This window comes from Sminthopsis crassicaudata, chromosome X (genome assembly GCF_048593235.1).
Source record: "Sminthopsis crassicaudata isolate SCR6 chromosome X, ASM4859323v1, whole genome shotgun sequence".
Taxonomy (NCBI): Eukaryota; Metazoa; Chordata; class Mammalia; order Dasyuromorphia; family Dasyuridae; genus Sminthopsis; species Sminthopsis crassicaudata.
In genome coordinates, this window is record NC_133623.1 from 73,241,632 (window position 1) to 73,266,915 (window position 25,284).

The window sequence follows — 25,284 nt, forward strand, 5'->3', positions numbered from 1 at the left end:
AAGGTTAGAGTTAAAAGTATAAAGACGCATCTCCTACACCCAATGTAAGGAAGCAGCTCTCGGGGTTGGGGAGCTCCAGGAAAGCGAGGCAGATCAGCCACACGAGGCCTGGCCCTTGGAAGAAGCAAAAACTAGGCAGATGCTGCAGGGCCTGGCCAGGACTTCCTCACTTCCCTCTCACCTCCAAGCCTGTATAATGCAAATGGATGGGAAAAATGATTATGGTTTTCCCTGGGTAGGCCGATGGGGGCGGGGGAGGGGAAGTGGAGAGGCTTAAGCCCCTGGCCCAATTAAGAGATCAGAAGTTTAAGCATTTGGGGAGCTTGGAAGGTGAGGAAGGCCACCGCTAATCCAGTAAGGCTGGTATAAAACCCAGTGACAGGACTACCACCAGGTCACACAGCAGGTGGGGGAGGGGTGGAAGAGGGCCTCAGAGCAGCGGAAGGGCTGTGGGGAGGTGGCTGAAGAGCACAGAGAGGGCAGGGAAAGGGAAGAAAGTCAGGGACCATGACACAGGCATGGGACCCTGCAGGGTTCTTGGCTTGGCGGCGGGACGAGAACGAGGAGACTACTCGGGCCAGCCTTTTTGTTTATACCAACAGCAACAACACAAAGGGTGAGTCTGTGACCGTGATGTCAGCGAGGTCCCTGGTGGTCATTGAGTTAGGCATCGACAGGGAGCGAAGATAAGGGCTCTGGGCATTCTCATTTGGGAATGGACGGCAGCCACCAGAGCAAGCGCCCATCCAGGTAGACTCTGGCGGGTCCCCTGCTGTCCCTCAGAAGACACCAGTAGATCACTGAATGATTGAGTGGGAGGAAACATGAAGCTAGAACAGAAACACAGAAAGTCTTGCTCAGAAAGAAACATGATTGAAGACAGAGGGGAAACTGAAGACTTCAGTGAGCAGGGCTCGCCTCAACAAGGAGGGTGACTAAGGAAGGCAGAGAGGGTGGTGGGAGCGAAGGAATGTCACGGACACCCCCTGGTTGAGGGAGATATTGTTTTTGGACAAAATTTCCAAGTGCCTCATCTGACAACTTGGTTTTTGGGAGGGGGCTCCCACCCAAGGTCCATGATATGACTGATTTCTCTCTAATTTCTCCCATCTACCACTCGATACTCCCTCCATAGGCCCATTTGAAGGTCCCAATTATCACATCGCCCCACGCTGGGTCTATAATCTCACCAGCTTATGGATGATCTTCGTGGTCATTGCTTCTGTCTTCACCAATGGGTTGGTGCTAGTGGCAACTATGAAGTTCAAGAAATTGCGCCATCCCCTGAACTGGATTCTGGTGAACTTGGCCGTGGCAGACCTGGGAGAGACCATTATCGCTAGTACCATCAGTGTCATCAATCAGATCTATGGCTACTTCATCCTGGGCCACCCGATGTGTGTTTTGGAAGGCTACACTGTTTCTCTGTGTGGTAAGGAAGCTCCAGGAGCAGCCTGGAAACAGAAATGGGGCTAAAATGGGGCTAGATTTAGAGGACACAAAATTTAAGGGGGGCTCTCACAGTCCTTCAACAGACAGAAACAGCAGAGCTTAGCACCGTCTTAACAAGAATAATTAGTTAAAATAGGTTTTTGCAAGGTGGTAGACTGGGCTGAGCTCTTACTTACTTCCTGCCTTGTGACAGCCCTGTGCGCTCCCCATTGAACCCTTGTGGTTGTTCAAGTTGTCGGAAGGTTGATGACAGTGATAATGTCAGAAGACAGAAGTAACCGCGGCAAAGCTGCCCTAGTATCTTCACACTAGCTGTGGTCAAGCTACAGAAATGAGGGTGAAAAAACAGATGACTACAAAAGAGTAGGAAAGGAAAGAAGTACAAGAAAAAGGAAGAGAGATGAGGAATCTGATGTGAATTTGCAAAATGCTGGAAAGAAAACAAGAAAGAAAAAAGTAAGAAAATGAAAGCAAAGAAATACAATAGAAAAAAATAAAAGGGAAAGGAAGAAAGAAAGAAGGAAGGAAGGAAACAGAGGAGGGAAGGAAGAAAGCAAAGAAATACAATAGAAAAAAATAAAAGGGAAAGGAAGAAAGAAAGAAGAAGGAAGGAAGGAAAGAGAAGAGGGAAGGAAGGAAGAAAGGAAGGAAAAGAGAGAGGGAGGAGAAGAGGGAGGGACTGACAAAGGAAGAAAGGAAGGAAAAAGGAAAGAAGGAAGGAAGGCAGAAAGGAAGGAAGTAAAGAGGGAAGGCTGGAAGGAAGGGAAAGAGGAAAAGCGGAAGGGAGGGAGGAAAGGAGGAATTTTTTTTCTAGAAGGCTGAGAGCATGTGTCTCCCTGCAAGTCCCGATGCCGCTCCATGGGGTTGGACTGATTGGCAGGGGCCTGAGTGAGAGCTGAGAGGGAGGCAGTCTCTTCACATCTCAGGATTTCTCCTCTCCCCTACTGACCCCACCCTTAGTTCCTGCTGAATCCATTATTTGCTTTTCTCCCTTCTTTCTCTAGGAATCACAGGTCTCTGGTCCCTGGCCATCATTTCCTGGGAGAGGTGGGTTGTGGTGTGCAAGCCTTTCGGTAATGTGAAGTTTGATGCCAAGCTGGCCATGGTGGGCATTGTCTTCTCCTGGGTCTGGGCAGCTGTCTGGACTGCACCACCCATCTTTGGTTGGAGCCGGTGAGCATTTCTGAGGAGTGGGATGGGGGCTCAACCATCCTTTCCTCAGAATTCCTGTATCATGCAGAGTCATCCATGTTCGCTGCAGGACAGTTTTCTGGGCCTCAGGTTTCCCATCTGTAAAATTGGAATAATGGTACCATTTCCTCCAAAGGGTTGGTGACAGGAAAGTGCTTTGCGAATCTTAAAGCACCTAAGAAATGGGAGCTATTACTATTATTATTGTTAATAATAATAAATGAAACTCAGAGACCCACAAGAGCTTGAATTGTATAGAGAGTCAGGAAGGCCTGAGTTCCAATCTGGTCTCAGACACTTGCTAGTTGTGTGATCCTGGGCAAGTCATTTCACTCTGTTTGCCTTAATCCTTTGGAGACGTATCTTTGCTAGGAAAACCCCAAATAGGGTCACGAAGAGTTTTATGAGACTGAAAAGTGACCACCTTGTCCTTGTATCCCTAGTGCCTAGCAAAGGGCTTAGGATACAGCAGGTGCTTACTACGTGCTTTTTGGAGCATTGTTAAAGTGCATCTTGGTTCAGGGGAAAGAGTTTGGGCTTTGTAATTGGAGAAAACGGCTTCAGATCCTGCATGCGTTCCTTGTTCTCTTTGGGGCAAGATCCTTTGTCTACTCTGAGCCTTAGCTTCTTCAGCTGTTGAATCAAGGCTCCTGCTGACTTCAGGCCCTAGAACCTGTGAGAGGTCATGGGAGAGCCCCAAAGCCTGGTTCTTCTTCTTGCTGCGCCTTTCACTTTCACTCTTGCCCCTTTAATCTCAGATACTGGCCTCACGGGCTGAAGACATCCTGTGGGCCTGACGTGTTTAGCGGCAGCTCCGACCCTGGCGTTCAGTCCTACATGATTGTCCTCATGTCCACCTGCTGTATCCTTCCTCTCAGCATCATCATCCTCTGCTATATCCAAGTGTGGCTGGCCATCCGCGCAGTGAGTATCCTTTTACCTCCCAAGGGCCACCTGGCTGGGGGCTCTGGCTCAGGCTTCCCAGCAGTAAGAGACTTGGGAAGAATCTGAAAAGTGGCAGGGTAGCATGGATGGGAAGACCCAAGTTCAAATCCTGCCTTGGACGTTGGACAAATCACTTATGTTTCCGAGCACTGGTTTCTTCTAGAAAATGGGAATAATAGCACTTAAATTAATTAAATTAAATTAAATTAAAATTAATAGCACTTAAAGGCTAGGAGTATTGCAAGGCTTAAATAAGAGAATCTATATAAAGTACTTAAAGTGCTATATAAATGTCTATCATCATCATCATTATAATCATTATCATCGCCACCACCATCATCGTCATTGTCATAATCATGATTATCATCATGATCATCCTCATCATTGTCACCATCATCATTCTGTTCCTGTCCAGCATATGAAGGAGGGATCAGATTGTGGGATCCCAGGAGCTTAGATGTGGAGCTGGAAGTGCCCTCAGAGGACATCGAATTCAATCCCCTCGTTTTACAGAAGAGGAAACTGAGGCCCAGGGAGGGAAGGGACTCAGCCACAGTCTGTAGGCAGTAAGTGGTAAGACTGAAAGTGGGAGTCAGTTCATTGAGAGACTCTTGTAACCAATTCCTCAAACTCTTTAGATGAGTTGTAGAAAGAGCTGTCAGCTTCATGCAATAATATCACTACACACTAATAACATATTTAGGAGGAGATGCTGAAGTTCAGAGAGTGACTTGTCCAGGGTCATACAGCTGGTAAGTATCAGAAGTGAGCCTTTGAACCCCCAGCTTTCTGGCTCCAAGTGTGAGCCTCACCTGCATTCATCTGTCAGATGCTGTAGAATAGTGTCTGGTTAGCGTATGTGTGGAGGGGCAGGTAGGGTGGGCATTAGATCTTTACTCACAGGATATTCATGACCCAGAATCAGCAAAATCTGAGCCTCGTTGCTAGTGGAAATGGGCATATTTTAATTTCTTTATGCTCTTTCTCCCCCATTGCCCCTCGTGACTGAAGGTATATGTTTAAAACACAGGCAGCCGCAGGCTCAGTATGACTCAGGGCTTGTCTGCCACTTGGCCTTATTAATAACAGCTAATGTTTATATATCACTTTGAGATCTGCAAAGAACTTTATGTATATTGGCTCACGTGATGGTCACAATAATACCATTGTTATCACCATTTTACAGATGAGGAAACTGAGGCAGAAAGAGATTAAGTGACTTGGCTAGGGTTGCACAGCGAGTGAGTGGCTAAGACAGGATTTGAAGCCAGGTCTTCCTGACACTATGTTTGGCCACCGAGCTGCCTGTGATTGCCAGTGTGTACTGAACGAGCTATCAATCAATAAGCATTTCTTGAGCATCATTATGTGCCAGGTACGAACCAAGTCAAGAATGAAAGTTTTTGCTTGTATTCTTCTGGGAAGATAACAAGTGGTACCTATGGGCCAGCCCTACGGACCCAAACAATAGATATCTCTATCTCTAGCTGCCATTATCCCTTCCACATCATGGGGATGCCCCCCAGGATCTAGAAAATCCCCAGAAAAATTTTGACCTTCCCTTCATACCAGAGAAGACTTTTGGATTTTTTTTATGAGGGATTTACATTATTGTCAAATTTGGGTCAAGTATTTGGTCATAGGCTTTGTGTGATCTGCTGGTCTTTGTGTATACTCTGTGTCTTCCATGAAACGTCCCCCAAATTCCCATTTAATTTCTTAAGCCTACTGGCAATATATTGGTACTATGAGGGAGAAAGTCCCGATGTGGAAGGGATGTGTGTATGCACACACACACACACACACACACACACACACACATACACACAGAAGTCTAAACTAAATATTTATTAAATAAACACATCATTTATAATAATATAATTGAAGACAAATACATGCCAAAGGAACACAATATATTTGGGGGGATCAGGCTGGAGCTGGGTTGGGAAGGCACTGGATCTTGAGAGTCTTCGTGTAAAGGATGGGTTTTGAACTGAGATTTGAAGGGAAGTCAGGACTCTGAGAGACAGGAACGAGGAGGATTTGAGCCTCCTTCCCCCAATAGGGTGCGGTTTGTAAGAAAATAGGAGCTCTGAGGCTGAGCAGTTTGCGTATGAGGATGAACCCAAAGGCCTAGACTGGGGAGGATGTGGAGGCAATGCTGGAAAGGCCAGTGGGGCTTTAAGAGCCAAACAGAAGAGTTCCTGCTTGATCTCAGCGGTCACAGGCAGTTGCTGGACTTGATTGAATTGGGCGATGATGGAGTCAAGCTGCTTTTCAGCTCTCCAGTTACGCAGAGAATTGCATGTGAAGGTTGACTGGCTCCCCAGGGTAGCTCTGACCACAGTCAAGTGAGGGACTTTTTGATGCGGTTTTATCTCCTTGCGTCAGGTTGGTTGCTTCACTAGAGTAGAGAATTTCCGGATGGAAATCCCTTCCAATGATGCAGAGCCATACGGTCCATCCACTCCCTATAATTTTCATGAGCTTCCTGAGGCCCAGACACATAATGATCTGTCTGTGGTCACGGGGAGGGCATGTATCAGAAACAGGACTTGAATCCAGGGCTGTCCCTTATGCTGCTGATGGGATCATAGGCTCACAAACCGAGAGTTGGCAGGGACCTCCGAGGTCATCTAGTCCAATAGTGTGGAAGGGTTTGGGACCCAAATACAGGAGAGGTCCCCATCTCCAAATCTAGGGGTCTCCTTATATCAGTCCACCCCCTTTCCTTCTAGCATCCTTTTTTGCCTGGCACTCCCCCAGGGCTTCCTTGCCAGCTTAGTTTGGTCTCTGCAGTACTCTTGTACTGTGGTACAAGACGCTCTCATCAAAGGCTTATCCAATGAGGCCCGGCCAACCAATGGTCCAGTTTCCTCAGAAGATGTCCTCGGGACATCCCAACTTTGAGTGGGTATAGCTTGATATAGTAGAGAGAAGGCTAGATAGGATATAATTGGCAAGTCTGGCCTCAAATCCTGCTTTGGGCATTTAACAGCTGGGGGACTCTGGCCATTTCCCTTAATATCTCTGAGCAGAGATTTCCTTGTCTGTAGATTGGAAATAATCGGTTGTTTGGTGGTTATCCTTTATTCTCAAAGAATCACTATGTTGAGGTCAAGGTACAGTGTTTGTGACTGTGACTGATCTGCCCCATTTGAGTTCAGAAAGTTCTGCCACAGGCACAGAGAGTCCAAGTGAACCCCTGGAAATGGAAATAATAGCACTTAATGGGCAGAAACATTGTAAGGCTTAAGTGAGAGAATGTGTGTAAAACATTTTAGAGATATTAATCTACTACATAAATGTCTATTATTATTATCCTGCCCTTAGACACTTTGAAAGCATTGGGGAGGGGCAGCGAGGTGGTGCAGTGGGTAGAGTATCCACTCTGAGATCAGGAGGCCCTAAGTTCAAACCTGACCTCAGACACTTAACACGTTCTAGCTGCAGGTCCCTGGACTGGCCTTGGAGAAAAAAAAAGGAAGTGACTGTGGATGTCATCAAAGGACAGCCTTGGAAGGGGCTGTGGAAAAGAGTCCCATCCTGCTTTCTGCCTTAGTGAGAATGGGGCCATCATCAGCCTGAATGTGGACTGTGGGATGAGGAAAAAAATAACTGTTTGCTTAAAAACATCAGAGAAAGAACCATACTTTATTAAACATTTTTATTTTGGTAGGGGTGGGGCTGTGGAAATGAGCCTGTGATTTCCTAGATATGGGAAAGTCCCTATTAGCGAGGCAAGAACAGAAGTTCTTCTGTTTCAAGCCAGAGAGAGTTTCATGGAGGTGCCTGAGAACACAGACGTGGCCAGTCAGCTCTTGAACCCAGCTTCCAGGCCAGCTCTCTTGGCACAATGCCTCACTGCCTCTCATTTATGATTTGATTTCAATGAACACTAGCGCTTTCTCAATTTCTTCCTAAATTCTCATCAGTCATTTTCCCCCCGTCATAGTTTTTATTCCAGTAATTCTCAACCTTTTTGGTCTCAGGAAGCCTTCACACTTGTAAAAACGAGCAGGGATCCCCTTAAAGTTTTTTTTTTTTAAATTTATGTGAGCTTTATCCAGCATTAACTGTCCTAGTAGAAATGAAAGCATCTTCATATTATTATGAAAATTGTTTTGCGTTCCCAGGGTCCTTCACAGGAAGCCACACCTTGAGAATTCTTCTGGCTCTGTTTGGTGTTTCTTGCTGTGCATTATTTCATAAAGGTCTTTCATTCACATGCCACCAGTCCCTGACCATTCCTGTATTGCTGGACATTGAGTTGCTTCCAGTCTAAACAAGGGCGGGTGGTGTTTCCCTCCTTTGGCTTCCTCAAATCATTCCAGTTGACGACAGAAAGTTGGAAATCCTCCGATAGCTCGAAAGTCTTCAAGTGTCACCTGGACTATAAGAATATGGTCATCCAGTCCAACTCCCTATAGGCCTAGAGGGTCAAAGTCATTTATTCAATGTCAAGAATTGGGCAAGAGCCAGAGAAAGATCACCTAGAAAGGTCATGAGATCACAGACTTGAAGCTGGAGGGAATCCCAGAGGTCCTCTGATCCAGTCCTTCATTTTACAGATGAGAAAACTGAGTGTAAGAGAGGTGAATTTACTTGCCTAAGGTCACACAAGTAGCAAGTGGCAGAGGTCAGCATTTGAACTCAGGACCTTCAAATCAAAGGTTCTTTCTACTTCCCAGGATGTCTCCTGAGACTGGTAAATTGCCAGATGAGGGAGAGCATTGTCCTTTGGAGAGTCTCTAGGGGAGAATTCAGAAAGGGAATTGAGGAAACTTCTTATCCTTCCACATTCAAGAGATGCAAATTTTCCTACTTGGAGGAGAGAACTGAACAGAACACAGATTCCAACTTCCAACTTCTAAAGAGCAACCCCCAGCCCAGATTTCTTGTGAGCTCTGAATGAATTTTCCGGTCAAATAGTGACCAATGATGATGGCTACCAAAAAAAAAATCAGTGTTTTATTTGAAAATTCTAAAGAACTCCTTGAAATACTGGGTGTGTGTGTGTGTGTGTGTGTGTGTGTGTGTGTGTGTGTGTGTATGGAGGGGATGGGTTAGGAGTGAGAGGTGGGGGGAGGGGAGATCCTACAGGACCCAGAACAATTGCCCCAATTTGTGACATCCTAGCAATGGTTTTTGTTTGTCTGTGCTTGATAGGCTGCCTCCTTCCCTTAGGTTGCTAAGCAACAGAAGGAATCAGAATCTACCCAGAAGGCCGAAAAGGAAGTGTCTCGCATGGTGATGGTAATGATCCTCGCCTTTTGCTTTTGCTGGGGGCCCTATGCCTTGTTTGCATGCTTTGCAGCAGCAAACCCTGGTTACGCCTTCCACCCTCTGACAGCATCCCTGCCTGCCTACTTTGCCAAGAGTGCCACTATCTACAACCCCATCATATATGTCTTCATGAACCGGCAGGTAAGGAGGCTGAGAACGGGGTTCAAATTTCTGCAAGAGTGACCTCGGAAATGACCACAAGAGGCTGAACCAATCAGTGGTCCACACTACGCACTATCTTATGGGTGACACTACGCTAAGGGCCAGACAGTTGGTAGGAGAACATGGCTGCTTCAGCATGCACAGCCCTTAATAACCTGTGTTAGCATCTTTCAGCCCGAGAGTAGTCTCAGAGCAGCACAAGAGGTAGCATTGAAAGGCAAACCTTCTAGACTGTCCATTTTATAGATGAGGCTCACCTGGGGCAGTACCCACCATCACCAAGGTAACGATACTTGTACTAATAGTAACTAACATTGTAAAACAAATCAACCTTTTTCTCAATTATCTGTGAAAATAATTTGTAGCCTTTGTTTTTTATACAATTCTGATTTCTAAATTCTCTCCTACTCTCCCTCCCTCCCCCCCTCTTCCCCTGAGATGGCAAGCAGTTTGATAAAGGTTATACATGTAGTCATGCAAAGCACATTTCCATTTTATTCATGTTGTGAAAGAAAATGCCGACCCCCCAAAAATAAAACAACCCCAAAACAAAACAAGAAAAAGAAAGTAAAATAACAATTTTGATACTAATACAATAAGCCTGGCACAATGAACAGAGAACTGGCTTTAGAGACAGGAAGACCTGTGTTCAGATTCTGCCTCTGAAATTGACTGTGTGACCCTAGGCAAGTCACTTGGCCTCCCAGGGCCTCAGAGATTCATTAAGACAATAAATTGCAGAAAAGTTGTCGATTGTCATTGCTGGAGGAATTTTCCATACCGAGAGTTTCTCTATACCAAGGAAATAGTAGGCTCGTGCCAAGAAAAAAAAGAGAGGCAGGGCTACTTCCTTCTGCTAAATTAAATCATAAATTTAGATAAAGACTCTTAGAGGTCATCAAGCCCCTCATTTTATAGACCCCTGGTTTTTAAACTGTGAATCACAACCCCATATAGGCTCTTATAATTGAATGTGGGGGGTCACAAAATTCTGATTTATTAGCAGTAATGTCTGATTTGTAGACCAATTTATAAACCTATATATCCTGGGGTGCCTGAAAATGTCGGGTGAAATGGTGGGAAAAGTTTAGGAAGTACTGTAGAGGATACAGGTGAAGTGACTTGTTCAAGGTCTCATGGGTAGTAAGTGGGAAATCCCATCTCCCTTTTCCAATCTCTGTATCTACTGTCTGCCTTGGGGGAAAGCCTTCTGTTGACTCCAACTTACCTTTCTCAAACTGTGCCTTTCTGCGTCTCTGTCTCTTTTGATCTGTCCCTTTCTGTCTTTCCATCTCTCTCATTTCTCCCTTGGTTCTTCTCTCTGTGTGTCTCTGTCTCTCTTTGTCTCTTTCTGTCTCTCTGTTTCTCTCTCTCTCTGCCTCTGTCGGAATTCTTCTCTCTCTCTTTCCATGTCTCTCTGCTTCTCTGGTATCTGTCTCTGTCTCTCCTCTATTTCTATCTCTGTTTTCATCTCTGTCTCTGTCTCTCAGCAGCTTCTGGAGACAACAGCATGTTACACACACAGAAACACACACACACACAAAGATATATATCCACACAGAGACAGATACACACAGAGACAGACACAGAGACACAGAAAGAGAGAGAGATACACATGGAGTCAGAAAGAGAGAAAGATACACACAGAAATAGACACACACAGAGAGACAGACAGACACACAAAAGAGACAGAAACAGACACACAGATAGACACACACATACACAGAGAGAAAAACAGAGAGACACATACACACAGAGAGACTGACACACACACACACACAGACAGAAATAGAGACACAGACACACACATACACGGAGAGAAAAACAGAGAGACACATACACACAGAGAGACTGACAAACACACACACACAGAGACAGAAACAGACACACAGAGGCACACACAGAGACAGATACAAAAAAGAGACAGAAACAGAGACGCACAGATAGACAGACACACACATACATGGAGAGAAAAACAGAGAGACACATACACAGAGAGACTGACAAACACACATACACAGAGACAGAAACAGAGACACACAGAGGCACACACAGAGACAGATACAAAAAAGAGACAGAAACAGAGACACAGACACATACACGGAGAGAAAAACAGAGAGACACATACACACAGAGAGACACAGACACACAGAGACAGAAACAGAGACACACAGAGGCACACACAGAGACAGATACAAAAAAGAGACAGAAACAGAGACGCACAGATAGACAGACACACACATACATGGAGAGAAAAACAGAGAGACACATACACAGAGAGGCTGACAAACACACACACAGACACAGAAACGAAACAGAGACAGACACTCACATAGAAACACACACAGACATAGGGACAGAGACAGATAGAGAGACACATGCAGAGAGAGAGAGACAGAGATATAGAGGAGAGACAGAGAAAGACAGAGAGGACAGACAGACACTCATACAAAGAGACAGGGAGCATGAGGAGGAGGAGGATAAAAGGAAAATGTAGTGACATTGTAATGTTGAGAAATTTCTTAAACGGCTAGGGATATGAGAAATTTCTTTAGACTAATTTTTAAAAATATTGGGCTCAGTTCAGATATAATGAGGGAATTTCTTTAGAAGCTGAGGCTGTCCACATTCCCTCAGGTACCAACTGGCAAAAGGAAAAAAAAAGCCATTGGGTCCAGATAGCCCTTTTGGGTGGAGACGAGGTTGGGGGAATAGAGAAAGTCCCCCTCAGTGCTTCCTTCCTCTTCTGCCCTTCCCCAGCAACCATAGGACAGAAAAAGAGGGAAGGAGCACTATGCAACACTTCTAGAGGCTTTTTCTAGAGGTTTCCTTCCCACCTCGATATGTCCAAACATCCTGAGATGCCTGCCATGAAGCTGGCCACTTTGAGGCAAGACCAGCTGCTGTCCAAGGTGACAGAACAGTGAGGAGGAGCTCTTTGCAACCTTGCATGATGGCCAGAGCGCTCCGGATTGGAGGCTGGCCTCTCAGGCCCTCACCAGCCGTGCGCCTCTATTGCTTAACCTCCCTGAGCCTCAGTTTTCTCATCTGAAAACTTGGGACAACAAAAGGTTATTGGGAGGGTCCAATGAGAGAAGATGGAAACGTCAGCCATTCTTGTTGGATCATGTGGGTGTCTTTCTAATCCAGAGTATTCTGAAATTGGCAGAAAGTAGAGGCAGAGAAAGATTATGACGTTTTTCTGGTGGGTACATGATGGATCAAATACTAAGCGCAGGGCTGTTTTGCAACATTGTCTAACGTATCCTGTCCTTCCAGTTCCGAACCTGCATCCTGCAGCTTTTTGGGAAGAAGGTGGATGATGGCTCTGAAGTTTCCAGCACCTCTAGGACAGAGGTCTCTTCCGTCTCCTCTGTGGCGCCTGCCTAAACTTCCCCACCTCCCCTACCCCAAGGCCTGAGAACAAGGCCTGTGCCTCACACAGAAACAAAACCCTACATCCCCACTCTCCAGACTTCAGTCTTTGCTTTTCTTCCTACCCTCATCCTGCTCTGTTCCCTTCCCAACTTTGTAGAACAGAGTGGGGATTCTCCACTCCTAGGCAACCAGTCACAAAGGTTGCCAGTGCTAGTCTCCCAGCAGTTCTTCCCCTTCTGAGTTTGCAGTTGTCCGAGAGCCCCAATTCCTTCCTTTCTGGGCAGCCGCAGTGTGAGGCTGCCAAGGTCACCCCGTTCTCAAAGTAGAGGTGGAAAAGAGGGCAAAGACAGGGCCAAGGAGGAGGCGCTAGGGAACACAAAGGAGACACATTCCTTATTTCTCAGATTTTAATATTCAGATACTCAGTAAAGTGGACAATGGAAAACCCCAACCCTTCTCTGAATCGCCCGTCTGGGGGGAAAGAGGTGAGAAAGCATGAACAGAAGTAACTTTGGGGAGGGGATTGAGTTTTTGAAAACTTCACAGCAGCAGGAAGAGAGAATAGAGGATTGGCCGTTTCTGCTACAACCCCGCTGGCAGCCTTGGCACAAATGCAGGAGACACTCAGCAGGCACTGTCAGTCCGGGGACGGTTGTTCTGGCCTTTTAAGTCCTCTTTGGCAGAGGCCATGAGTCTCTGCGATACAACTTCCATCTTGATAAGATCCATTCACGCCAATAAATGTATGAGACAGAATAACACTTCTTCCAGGTGGCCATCCCCAGCCCGATGAGCAGGAGGATTGTGCAGGTACGGAGACGGCACTTTAGGAAAGGCAAGGAGCACGTGCAGACGGTGGACACACAGACGAGGACTATGGTGGTCAGTGTGAGGAGCAAGTTCATGAATTTGGCTAGGAAGATATGTGGGTGTTTTCTGGACTTCTCTATTATTTGTAGTTGGACTGCTTGCTGCTGGATCTCCAGCTTGGAAATTCGATTCTGGAAGGCTTCCATCACCTCCTGAGGATGACAAAGTACACACACACACACACACACACACACACACACACACACACACACACACCACATAACACACACACGTCAGAAGACCCTCTTTGGAGAAGTTATATACATACATACTATTGGGTTCTTAGAGAGTGCTCGATGAGCACTTAGAGTATTCTTCTAGTGAAGCCTGCCTGCTCCAGCTAGATTAGGAGGTGGTGGACAATAGGCACAGAGTGAGGTATACACTGGTAGATGTGGCCAATGTGTTCATTTGTTTAACTTAATCCTATTTGCTACCATTTACCTTTGGGGGGGGGGGAATCATGGGCAAAGGAAAGAAATAAAAAGATGAATATCTATTGAATTGAATTGCAATTTTCCTTCTAAGAGGGAAGAGACCAGAGGCAATGGAGGATAGTGCAAGAGAAATATTGACTATAGTGGGGCTTTACTCCCTTTCCCCCCACTCAGGTCATATGACCTAGGTGGTGTTCCCAGTAGTAAAGAGGAAGAGGAGGTTGGGGCCCAGCTCTTCTCATCTTTTTTTTTTTTTTTTTTCTTTTCTTTTTTTTTTTCCCCTGAGGCTGGGTTAAGTGACTTGCCCAGGGTCACACAGCTAGGAAGTGTTAAGTGTCTGAGATCAGATTTGAACTCCGGTCCTCCTGAATTCAGGGCTGGTGCTCTATCCACTGCGCCCCCTAGCTGCCCCTCTTCTCATCTTTGTGAGCAAGGAGGCCTTCAAATCCAGCAGGAATTTGGGGGCAAAGTGCTTAGGCCAGGGCTTCTAAAACTTTTTCCACTTGTGACCTCTTTTTGCCTCAGAAATTTTTACATGACCTCCCGTATATAGAGATATGAAAGAGGTATACAAATCAAACATTTACTAAAAATGAATCATAATTTCACTACCCACACATTCAATTACAAGACCCCAATATGGAATCACAACCCACAGTTTAAGAAGCTTTGGTGTAGGGAACAGAGGGCCAACTTTGTAATCAGGAAGACCCACATTCAAGACCTATTTTCGACTATTGGTTATGTGACTGAACAAATCACCATCTCTCACTACTCTTAGCATCTGTCAAAGATTGTAGGTTATAGATGGAGCTGTTTTTAAAAATTTTAAGTTAATTTTTATTTTCAGTTTCAAATTCTCTTCTTCCCTCTAACTCTCCTCCACCCATTGAGAAAGCAAGAAATATGATTCCTATTATACATATACAGTCATGCAAAAGATATTTCTGCATTAGCCATGTTTGGGGAAAAAAAAAGCAAGAAAAATAAAGGAAAAAACCATGCTTCAATTTGCACTCTGAGTTCATCGGCTCTCCTTATAGAAATGGCTAGCATTTTTCATCTTCAGCCCTTTAGAGTCGTGGGGAATCTTCGTTTTGATCAGAGTAGTATAAAGTCTTTCACAGTGGATTTTCCTTCACAATATTGTTGTCATGGTATTACTTGTTAACCAGGAGAACAATCTCATCGACAGTCACATACCACACCCTGTTTAGCTATTCCCCAGTTTCCAATTCTTTGCCACCACCGCAAGAAAGAGCCGCTATAAATATTTGTGGACATATTTGTCCTTTATAGAACTATATTGTTAGAGGGAACTTTTCTACACGAAATTCTCTTCATGATCGAAATCAAAGATCTGTACCAGAACCGCAGGCGTTAGGAGTTCAATCTGTGGGCTCTGAAACTAACTGACTAAATCCCCTCACTGAAGTGTGGATGGGGAAGGTGACTGGCCACAAAGGCAGCTATATGTGCACGTAGTTACCTAATAATTGTCAAGCTCCCATTTCCTTTGCCCTTGAAAAGACTTCCAGCTGAGAGTTGGGGGGTAGAGACTGGAGAAGGAGGAAGGCAGAGCTGTATGCTCTGTCTGCAGTGTTGGCCACACAAGGCATCTGCCTCTGTGTTCAGAGTGATGTTCTGCAGCACAAATGCCACAGGAGGCAAGTGAGAGGCTCACACTTAGGCCCGGAGAGAGACAAGCTGCCCACCGAGCTCTGAGAGTCAGCAGAGCTGGGATGAGGCAGATCTGGGGCAAAGCCAGGCTCTGGGGCGCCAGACTATGTAGTGTTATGAAAGCTGGATCAGCTGATGGGCAGACAAAGCCCCTCCCTGACAGGATTCTTTTTCTGGGCTGATTAAGGTCACTGACCCTCGAAAGGAGGTGCCAGATTCATAACTCCTGAACATAATCCTTTTCACACCCCCTACGCCCGTCTCCACAAGGAAGTTTAGAAGTTTTCCATTTGGGGAAAAAGGGCAGGAGAATGGAAAAGTAACTGAACCGAGCACTTCACAGGGTAACTGAACAAGCATATCATTCATAGAACATTCTTTTTACAATAAAAGTACGCGTGAGTGCAGTATAGACTGCTGTGAAATGCTGGGAAGTGCGGAGTCAGCAGGACGGAAGGGGATCTCCTAAATGTGAGCCAGAGCCACAGAGACAGCCAGACTCAATTTTTCTTAATTTGTATATATTAAAGGGATATTTTCTTTTCTTCTCTCTCTCTTTCTCGTTCTCTTTCTTCTCTCTCTGACCCTCTCTCTGTGTCTCTCTGTCCCTCTCTCTGTGTCTGTGTCTGTCTCTGTCTCTTCCCTCTCTCTGTCTCTGTCTCTGTCCCTCTCTCTGTGTCTGTCTCTGTCTCTGTGTCTGTCTCTGTCCCTCTGTCTCTTGGGCTTATTTTTTTTTCACAAATCCTTAGATTTGTATTGAATCTGCCTGGTCCAGAGCATAGGCCTCCAGAATTGATGCAAGGACAAAGCTAAGAGTTTCTGGGTAAGCGCCCCCTAGTGAGAAATAATAGTAATGTGATCTTTGGGAAAGCCAGTACGTGTATATTCAATACGGTGTAAGGTGGGTGGCCTGAGAACAGTGCCACCTGGTGCCCAAATTAAATCCTACATTCCCTAGTTGGTAAATTAACTGCCTCCTTTTCTGTAGGTCCACCAAGTGTACTCCTAGCCCACAGCTAGTAATGCCAGTAATACGATGTTCTAACCCTTTAACTAAAATGAGTCTAATGGAAAGGGAAAACAGCAAACAGAGCAAAGGTTAGGGCCTTGTCGGCTCTGAAATCAACTGGCCTTCCAATGCCGAGAGGACTCGATGAAGGCCCTGGGCACGACCCCCCATGGGAATCCCCTGCAGAGCAGGCATTGCCACCTGTGTCAGTGAAACAGTTACACCAGGAGGGTTTCAGACCCTTTGGAGTATTAGAACATTCGGGCTGGTTTAGAACCTCTGCATAAGGCGATGTCTGGTTTGGGTGCTCGATCTTTACGCCTGCTCACTGTACACCAGTCTCCTAGAAGTGGATGCCCCGGCATAGCATGACACTCCCCCCTCTCCTTTTGGGAGAAAAGCTCCCCCCTCCTTTGTGTCCCAAAGGCCTCACCCATATCTCCTTGGCTCTCTCATAGGACAGATAGACCATCTTCTCTTCAGTGCAGGCCAAGTTCTGCTTGATATGAGAAATCTCACCCAGGTGCCCCTGCATGTGGTCATTGACCTGTTCCTCAATCGCTTTTTGCCTTATGTGTGGAAAAGAAAGTTAAAACCACATCAGGAAACAGTGTTCACTTGTCTGGGGTCTGGAAAATATTCAGACTTCCCCCCCCCCTTCTTTTCTTTAAACCCCAACTAAAATCCTACTTCCTTCTAAAATGCTTCCTGAGACCCAAGTCAACCGGCATCCATTTCCCCCACAAAGCAAAGGGAAGAGCTGAGACTATCTGGGGCAAATCACTTTTCACAGGGAGAAGCAAAAGCCACCGGGAGGTTATAGGACTTGTCTGAAGTCACAAAGAGAGTGGAGCTAAGATTTAAACTCACTCCTCAATCTCCAAATCTAGCATTTCCCCCTATGGCATCAGTGGGGAACCTATTTTTAATGAAATAAAACATAATTTAAATTTAATTAATGATTTAATAAAATAATTCTTGGAGTCAGAGAACTAATTTCCTGGGTACTCATTCTGGTTTTTGGAAATCATTGAGGAAAAGCTAGAAAAAAAGAAAATCCTAGAAAAATAAGATTGTAAAAAAAAGTTAATAAACTAGAAAAGGAGATACAGAGTCTTAAAAAAGAAAATAACTCTGAAAATTAGAATTGATTATAAAAGGCTATAAAAGACCAAAGAAAAAAACCCCCAAAACATTATAAAGAATGAAAAGAACAAGAAGATTATGAAAAGAAAGTCAACCAACTAGAAAAGGACATCCAGAATCTTAAGGAGAAAATGATGCCTTGACAACTAGAATTGTAGGGCAAACCAGCAAAGTTATGATATATATATATATATATATATATATATATATATATATATATATATATATATATATATATATATATATATATATATATATGTGAATAAAAAAATAGAAGAGAATGTGAGACATCTCAAAAGAAAAATAATGGTTCCAAAGAACAGATCAAGAAGAGAGAACTTAAGAATAACTGGATTACCTGAAAGCCATGATAAAAAAAAGAATTTTGATACAATAATATAAAAAATAATTAAAGAAAATTGTCTAGAAGGGTTAGAACAAGAGAGGAAAGTAGAAATTAGAAAAAAAAATCCACTGATCACCACTTTAGCCGTGCCGCCAACGGGTGAGCACATAGAATAGCTTTAAGGGACACTACACCCATCCCAGGTTTAGAAGAGCTTACACTAATACTTCTTACTTTAAAAAAATGAACCAGCAAAGAAGAAAGAACCCAACCATAGAAACCTACTATGGGAACAGGGAAAACCAGGGTTCATCTTCACAGGAGGTCACTGAAGTAAAAAGAGCTTCTATCCCAAAAAGTAATGTTAAATGGCTCTCTTCCCAGAATTTATAGAAAACTCAAAAATAATTTAAAAATCAAATGAGAGACATCGAAGAAAAACTAAAAAAAAATTCAAGAAGACTTGCTGTCTAATTCAGGCTGGGCTTTTTGGTCCAGGCAGGGCAGAGAAGCAATCCTTAGATTATCTATCCCCGGCATCAATCACCTGCCATACTTCAGAGGTGAAACTAGCATGAGATGAGCAAAACTTTCCCCTAGGGCACTGACTTTAGAGGGCACTCCTGCATCAACCAGAAACAAGTTTAGTACTTGATTCAAAACTCCAATTAGTTAAAAAGAAAGTTACTGGATGGCAGGCAGGTTGTGCAGCCGATAGAGCACTGGGCCTGAAGTCAGGAAAACCTGTGTTAAAATCCGGCCTCAGACATTTAACCCGTTTGCCTCATTTTTTCCTCCCTTGTAAAAAGGGGATAATAATAACATCTACCTACCAGGGTGGTTGTGAGGATGCGATAAAACATTTGTAAAGTGCTTTGCAAAGCTGCTATATAAATATATAAATGCTATTATGATTGTTGCTGTTACTATTCTAAGATAAACTCCTCTATGCCTTCCTCTTCCTATTCAACTGAGGATAGTTTGCTCAGGGCAGAATTTATAGTACACTTGTCCCAAGCCCAAGCAATGCTAGTTATGGTTCTATGGTTGCCAGACGCAAATTACGAGAAGAAAGAATTTTTATGTAGACGCTCCCCAAGGTTGGCAGCCTGTGGGTTTGCCTACCAAGTAGTATCCTTAGAGAAATTTCAAAGTTTGTGGGAGAAAATTCTCAGCCGTCTGGGAAGGCAGAAAAAACCTTGCATTGGGAATTGAGAGCCTGGATTCTAGTTCTGAATTTGTCACTGACTAGTTTGGGGCTAATTTCTGCATCTTTCTGGACCTCCTTATTATATCTCTCTGGAACTCAGCTTCCCCATCTGTGAGATCAGGGGACTGGATTTGGTAATTTCTGAGATGCCTTTTTGGGGTTCTAAGCTACGTCTAAATCATGTCTAAGTTATCGGTCTCTAGCAGTTCCGATGTTTTAAAGATTTATGTTTGGGTGGATGATGGACTATGAAAGAAAGGCCTTGGCCTTTAGGGTCATGAGCAGGTAAAGGCAAAGGACCTGAGGTTACCTATATTTTTCTTCTTGAAGAGACTTGACAATCAGCTTCAGATCAGACATGTACTTCTCTTTCAAGGCTTGATAAGAGAGCTCAATTCTGCTATGAGATTTTTTAATGTCATCCAGCTGTTCCTTGATCTTCACGGCAATCTGGCTTGGGTTCCCGGTCAGGTTCTCTCTCTTTAAGGACTTTTCTGGTAGGAAGGCAGCAGCTAGCATATCTTCCTCTAGGGTATACAGTAGATTTGTAGGGTGGAATTCATCGGGTCTGAACCTTTCGTGCTCCATCAAAAAGCCCCTGTCAAGGAACTCCTGGTTTCTACTGGCCCTCTCATCCTTTAGAAATAAGGACTTGGTCCTGTGACCCCCTTCCATTTCCTGAAGCTGCTGGTGATACTGTCGGAGCTTTCGTTCTATGTGGGCGATAGTGGCCGAAGAGCGTTGGTTCACCTTCTCGAAGGCTTGCCTGATGTGAGTGGCCTGATGCCGGTCAGCTTTTGAGACTAGTTTGAGGTAACCCACTGTGTTCTCATCCCGGCTGGTTTTCTCCACTTTCAGTTGCTCTGACAAGTACAGGATGCGATGTTTGACGTTGTCCTGGAGGCTTCGCCTAATCTCATTGACTGATTGACTGGGATTGGCGCCGGAGCCCTCTTTATGAGTGGAAGATCTTTCTTGGATAAAGGGGCGAGTGGAAGGGTGTGGAGAACTTTGACTCTTCATATATTTTGCCTGCAATGGGAAAACAGATGTCACAAAGTTGGGAACACTGACTAGTGCACGTAGAGAGATTTCAATGACATTTTAACAACTAGGTGACAGTGAAGAGAGTGCTGAGTGAGACCCACGTTCTGTTTCCTCTTCAGATACAGATGTGTGGTCCTGGGCAAATCACCTAACTTGGTAAGAAAGAGCTAGGCTGGTGAATAAAAGCTAAAGGCTAGCTTCTTTCCTAAGACTGACCAGGACAACAGTTTTCCTTCTGAGTCAGGCTTAAACCCTCATACTATGAATATCCAAGGGAACATAGAGATAAAATTTTAATTCAATGCCCCTCTTTGAATTGGTCAAAGAAAGGAGTAAGCATCAGGCCTGCCTCAGTTTCTTCATCTGAAAAATGGGAACCATAATAGGACCTACCTCTTAGGGTTATTGTGAGGATAAAATGAAATAATAATTGCAAAGGGTTTTGCAAACATTAAAGTGTTAATAAGTATTGATATTAATAATTAATTTATCATGCAAAATAGGGTCACAAAGAGCACCATCCCTGAAGTCAGGAGGACCTGAGTTCAAATCTGGTCTCAGAAACTTAACACTTCCTAGCTGTGTGACCCTGGGCAAGTCACTTAACCCCAGTTGCCTCAGCAAAAACAACAACAACAACAACAAAACAAATATTAGCTCATTTGATTCTCATAACAACTGTAGGAACTATTAGACCTATTTTACAGTTGAGGAAACTGAGACAGAAAGAGATTAAACTTATCCATGGTCACACAGCTAGAAAGTGTCCATGACTGGATTTAAATTTAAATCTTAATGATTCTAGGCCCAGGGCTATATCCACTTCACCACTTAGCTGACCCAGGAATTGATGATGAAATCATTGTAGCTGTCCACAGGCCCCGGGTAGCCTTTTTTACTTGGGGTCTCCTTGCGTTTTCTAAAGCCGAAAAACAAGACATCAGCTTTTACAAAACCAATTTAGCATTTCTGGCACTAGGAGAGCCAACATATGTATGACCACCATAATAACAGATGGGTTAACGTGGGATAACATGGGATAACAGATAAGCTGATGGAGGTGTTCTGGTGCCATGTCTTCATGTCCTCCAGTTCCTTGGGCCTCTCCATCACTTTGGAGAATGGGTTTGTGCATTATTCCTGCTTTTACCTAGGTGTGTCTGGCATGCGCCTATGGCTCAGCATTAGTGCTATTCCCTTACTTTGCTTCTATGGCTCACCCTTGAAAAGATCTGGAATCAGCTGGGGCTGAGCCCTTCACAATAGACCGACCCCTTAAGTTCAGGAGTATCTGACTTACCTCAGATATTCTTTGTAGAGGCTTCTGTTTCTGCTTCACGGTCATGATGCTTGATGCATGAGGGTCGTATGCCAAGCCTTGATTGACTCTCCGATGTTTAATTTTGCGTACATTCTCGGGATTCAGTTTATCGATCTGCATCACTCTTCACGGATATTGATCCCCTTACGAACTCAACAGGTTCTTTCCCTTGAAATCAGGCTGCCCACTCTAGCAGTTGCAAGCTAGAAATTAAGCACATGTTGAGAAACTGGATTTCTTTACATATATGCAGATTCTCTATGTGTCACTCTACAAGAGTTTCTCATCTTTCCTCCAAGAAGCTCTGGCACCAACTCCATTCCTTATTCGGTGTCATATCTTTCTCAATGTTCTTTCTCAATCAGGAGTCACGTCAATCTAGAGTCCTATCTCCTTTGGAATAATACCTTAACCACATGCAAAATGCTCCGGGCTTGAACGGGAAGGCGATTCCATAGGAGATTGGGGGAGCCCTGTCCCTACAGGTCTTCAAACAGAGGCAGGGGGATTGTTTGTCAAGGATGTTGTAAAGGGAATTCTTTATCAGGTAAAGATTAGATGCATTGGCTTCTGAGGTCCCTTCTAATTCTTGTATTTTATAATTCTATGTTTAAGAAATCCAAGAGTAGCTCACTTTGGCAAGGCTATGCTGGAGCTAGCACATACTGGCTTATTGAAGCCAATTGTTAAGTTTTCACTTATTAATCCTTGGAAATTGTCCGCAAATCAGGATTTGGCATTGTTTTGATAACTGTCTAGATTTAAGATACTGGTGGAGAAAATGTTAATAATGCAGATTAAACTGAAAAGTGTGTTGCATATTTTTGGAGAGCTAATGGAAAGAGAAGGTCCCAGTTCACGCAATTTCCTCAATGTCAAGCTAAAGAATTTATTCATTAGGCAACTAGTAGAGCTACACAATATTTTTTAAAGGTGAAATCCATGTCTACATCTGTGATTTAGGAAGATTAATTTAGAAGTAGCCAAATTAAGGGATTCTGGGAAGATGGCAGAATAAGACAAGAAATTACCTGACTCTCTCAAATTCCCCAATTTAAAGTATTGTCTCAAAGTAGTGAAGCTTTGTTACTAATACATGAATAAATTTAATCGTTTAGAAGGTGTTATTTTTGGTTTAGAAATGGAGTCACAGGAGTAAGTGCCAGACTTCAGGTACTACATTTATTTACTTTTTTTTTTTGGTGACGTAATCAGCTCCAGTTCTTTTTTTTTTTTTCATGTAAAAATTTCTTTTTTTTAATTAATTTTATAATTATAACATTTTTTGACAGTACATATGCATAAGTAATTTTTTTTACAACATTATCCCTTATACTCCCTTCTGTTCCGAATTTTTCTCCTCCTTCCCTTCACCCCCTCCCCTAGATGGCAGGCATTCCCATATATATTAGATATGGTATAGTATATCCTAGGTATAATATATATGTGCAGAACCGAATTCTGTTGTTGTTGTTGCAAAGGAAGAATTGGATTCGGAAGGTAAAAATAACCTGGGGAGAAAAATAAAAAATTAAGCTCCAGTTCTTGCACTGCTATTTTGACATCCTGTGGAGTTTTTTGCACAGGATGTGACCACTGTCAGATCATTATTCTCTTTCCTTTTTTTAAATGTGATCAAAAAGCCTTTATTGTAATTTGGAATATATTTATATATATATATATATATATATATATATATATATATATATACATACATATATGTATATATACGTATATATATACATATACATATATATATGTATATATATATACATATGTATACATATACATATATATATGTATATGTATATATATACGTATATATACATATATGTATATACACATTTTTAGGCTGGGGTTAAGTGACTTGCCCAGGGTCACACAGCTAGAAAGTGTTAAGTGTCTGAGACCAGATTTGAACTTAGGTCCTCCTGAATTCAAGGCTGGTGCTCTATCCACTGTGCCACCTGGCTGCCCCTAGGTTTGCAATTTGAAATAAATGTTTGCTTTTCATAGTAAAAGAAAATCACCTTTATATCCTCTGAAACCCTATAATACATTGCAGATATTTAATGTTTTCAATTAACATGTAGACTATTTTGTTTATCCATATTGAAAGCAGTAGACAATATTTAGGATTTGTCAAGATAAATTACACACATTTGTCATTTCTCATTTACGGGGAAAGATGATATAAGGATAAGCTAATTGATGAATCTATGTTATGATTATAGAACAATCTACAAATCAAGAAATAATCACTAAAACTCTCTTAATTCATCCCTCTTTCTCCATGTAGAATTATATCTAATCCAGTTTGGTTCTCCTTTCAAGAGATCATATAGGCTTTTTTTGGTCATATGTTCTAATACAGTGGTCCTCAAACTTTTTAAATAGGGGCCAGTTCCCTGTCCCTCAGACTGTTGGAGGGCCTGACTATAGTAAAAACAAAAGCTCACACTCTGTCTCCGCCTCTCAGCCCATTTGCCATAACCCGGCGGGCCACATAAACGTCCTCAGTGGGCCGGCCTGCGGGCCGTAGTTTGAGAACCCCTACTCTAATACTTAACAAGTTGCATCAGGAAATTTCATTTTATATGTAACTAAATTAACCCATTCCGACAGCAGTAATTCCGTTGGTTTGTCACGATTTTTTCCAAGGGGATCAAAGATGTCTAAGACATGGCCACAGGTGTGTCACTCAAGTATGAAATATATTACATGGCCTCCTCCAGCTTGGAGATCCAAGGAATCAATTCCTCCAACTCCAAACAGCCTATCTATGCGTTCTACATGTCCTTCAACTTCTACCATATGTTCTCTGAGCTGTGCCATGAGGATGATTGTGGAGAGCCATGAATCTAGCCTGATTCTCCCACTCATCCAGGTGACAGTGGCCTTGAATGAACATTTGTCCCTGAGTGACCATTCTTTGCAGAAGAATGAGAAGATTTTCAGCTTTATATTCTCAATAGTTCCCACCTTACAGCCAGACTCTGAGGGTATTCCTTTAGCTGATTTTGGCTTCAAGCTCCCCATATATTTCCTCTATGCCAGGCCACCATCAGTGTGAATCTCAGCTCTTCTACATGGAGGACTTTGGAACTGATTCCAAGATCAATAGAAAGTCCTTGTCAACAGATTCTGTGGAATGCCTGCTGGTCTATAACAAGCTGGCATGCTGTCAATGCCAGACTATCCAGAAGGCAGGAGACAGGGGACCCGCCATGGAGACCAGAAACATGTCTACCTATGGCATCAGCTAGCTTACCATTATTGACAAGCATCCTCCTGTTTTTGCAGTGGCAATTATGAGGACATGGATTGATTTTTTCAGCAACTGGTTACCTTGGTAACCTTCTCCTTACCCACATCACCCTAAGGGGAGAGACTCTTCATGATGACCTATCTCTGTTTCCATGGCAACTGTTGTGCTGCACTCATTACAGTGAATCCTAGGTAGCAATTTTCTACACTTGTAGAAATTTCAGGTGGTCTCCCTGGTAACCAGTCTTTATAGTGACACCCTGAGGGGGCCTTTAGAATAATTCTTAAGAGGAGTATAGTAATAAGAGTTCACTATAACAGGCCTTCATTTTGATGGTGACCCCAGACAAAAACTCTCCCTCTTCTCAATGTGGGGAGGGGGAATTCTCAGTACTTTGCTGCTTGCCTATACTCTCCAGCTCTTCCCTGTGGACTCTCTAGTTTGCCTTCTTCTTTCAGCCTCATCTTTCATTTCCAGGGACTGGGTACTTATTAGCATTAGGAAAAGACTAGTTGAGTCTGGGGGACTGGAAAGAG

General features: G+C 43.6%; 2 protein-coding genes across 2 annotated transcripts; one reads left to right on the forward strand and one right to left on the reverse strand.

The window, feature by feature from the left end:
• Positions 1–421: 421 nt before the first annotated feature.
• LOC141548630 (red-sensitive opsin) lies at positions 422–14,725 on the forward strand. Its single transcript, XM_074277647.1, has 6 exons — positions 422–616; positions 1,136–1,432; positions 2,457–2,625; positions 3,402–3,567; positions 8,776–9,015; positions 12,316–14,725. Exons 1-6 carry the CDS (start codon positions 508–510, stop codon positions 12,424–12,426), a joined length of 1,092 nt encoding a protein of 363 aa, XP_074133748.1. The 5' UTR covers positions 422–507; the 3' UTR covers positions 12,427–14,725.
• On the reverse strand, positions 13,080–21,667 carry TEX28 (testis expressed 28). The gene is made up of 4 exons (XM_074277646.1): positions 21,460–21,667; positions 19,423–20,144; positions 16,844–16,979; positions 13,080–13,436 (listed from the first exon to the last, which is right to left on the reverse strand). The coding sequence occupies exons 1-4, from the start codon at positions 21,598–21,600 to the stop codon at positions 13,080–13,082; spliced, it is 1,356 nt and encodes a 451-aa protein (XP_074133747.1). The 5' UTR covers positions 21,601–21,667.
• Between the last annotated feature and the right edge of the window lie 3,617 nt (positions 21,668–25,284).

Excerpts from the sequence above, each read along its gene's own strand:
- TEX28 (XM_074277646.1), bottom strand. The coding sequence starts at position 21,600 with ATGCAGATCGATAAACTGAATCCCGAGAATGTACGCAAAATTAAACAT. Across the intron at positions 20,145-21,459 it reads CTCTACAAAGAATATCTGAG|GCAAAATATATGAAGAGTCA; the intron begins GTAAGTCAGATA and ends TTCCCATTGCAG. Across the intron at positions 13,437-16,843 it reads AGAGAGCCAAGGAGATATGG|GAGGTGATGGAAGCCTTCCA; the intron begins GTGAGGCCTTTG and ends TGTCATCCTCAG.
- LOC141548630 (XM_074277647.1), top strand. The coding sequence starts at position 508 with ATGACACAGGCATGGGACCCTGCAGGGTTCTTGGCTTGGCGGCGGGAC. Across the intron at positions 2,626-3,401 it reads CCCATCTTTGGTTGGAGCCG|ATACTGGCCTCACGGGCTGA; the intron begins GTGAGCATTTCT and ends CTTTAATCTCAG. Across the intron at positions 9,016-12,315 it reads ATGTCTTCATGAACCGGCAG|TTCCGAACCTGCATCCTGCA; the intron begins GTAAGGAGGCTG and ends CTGTCCTTCCAG.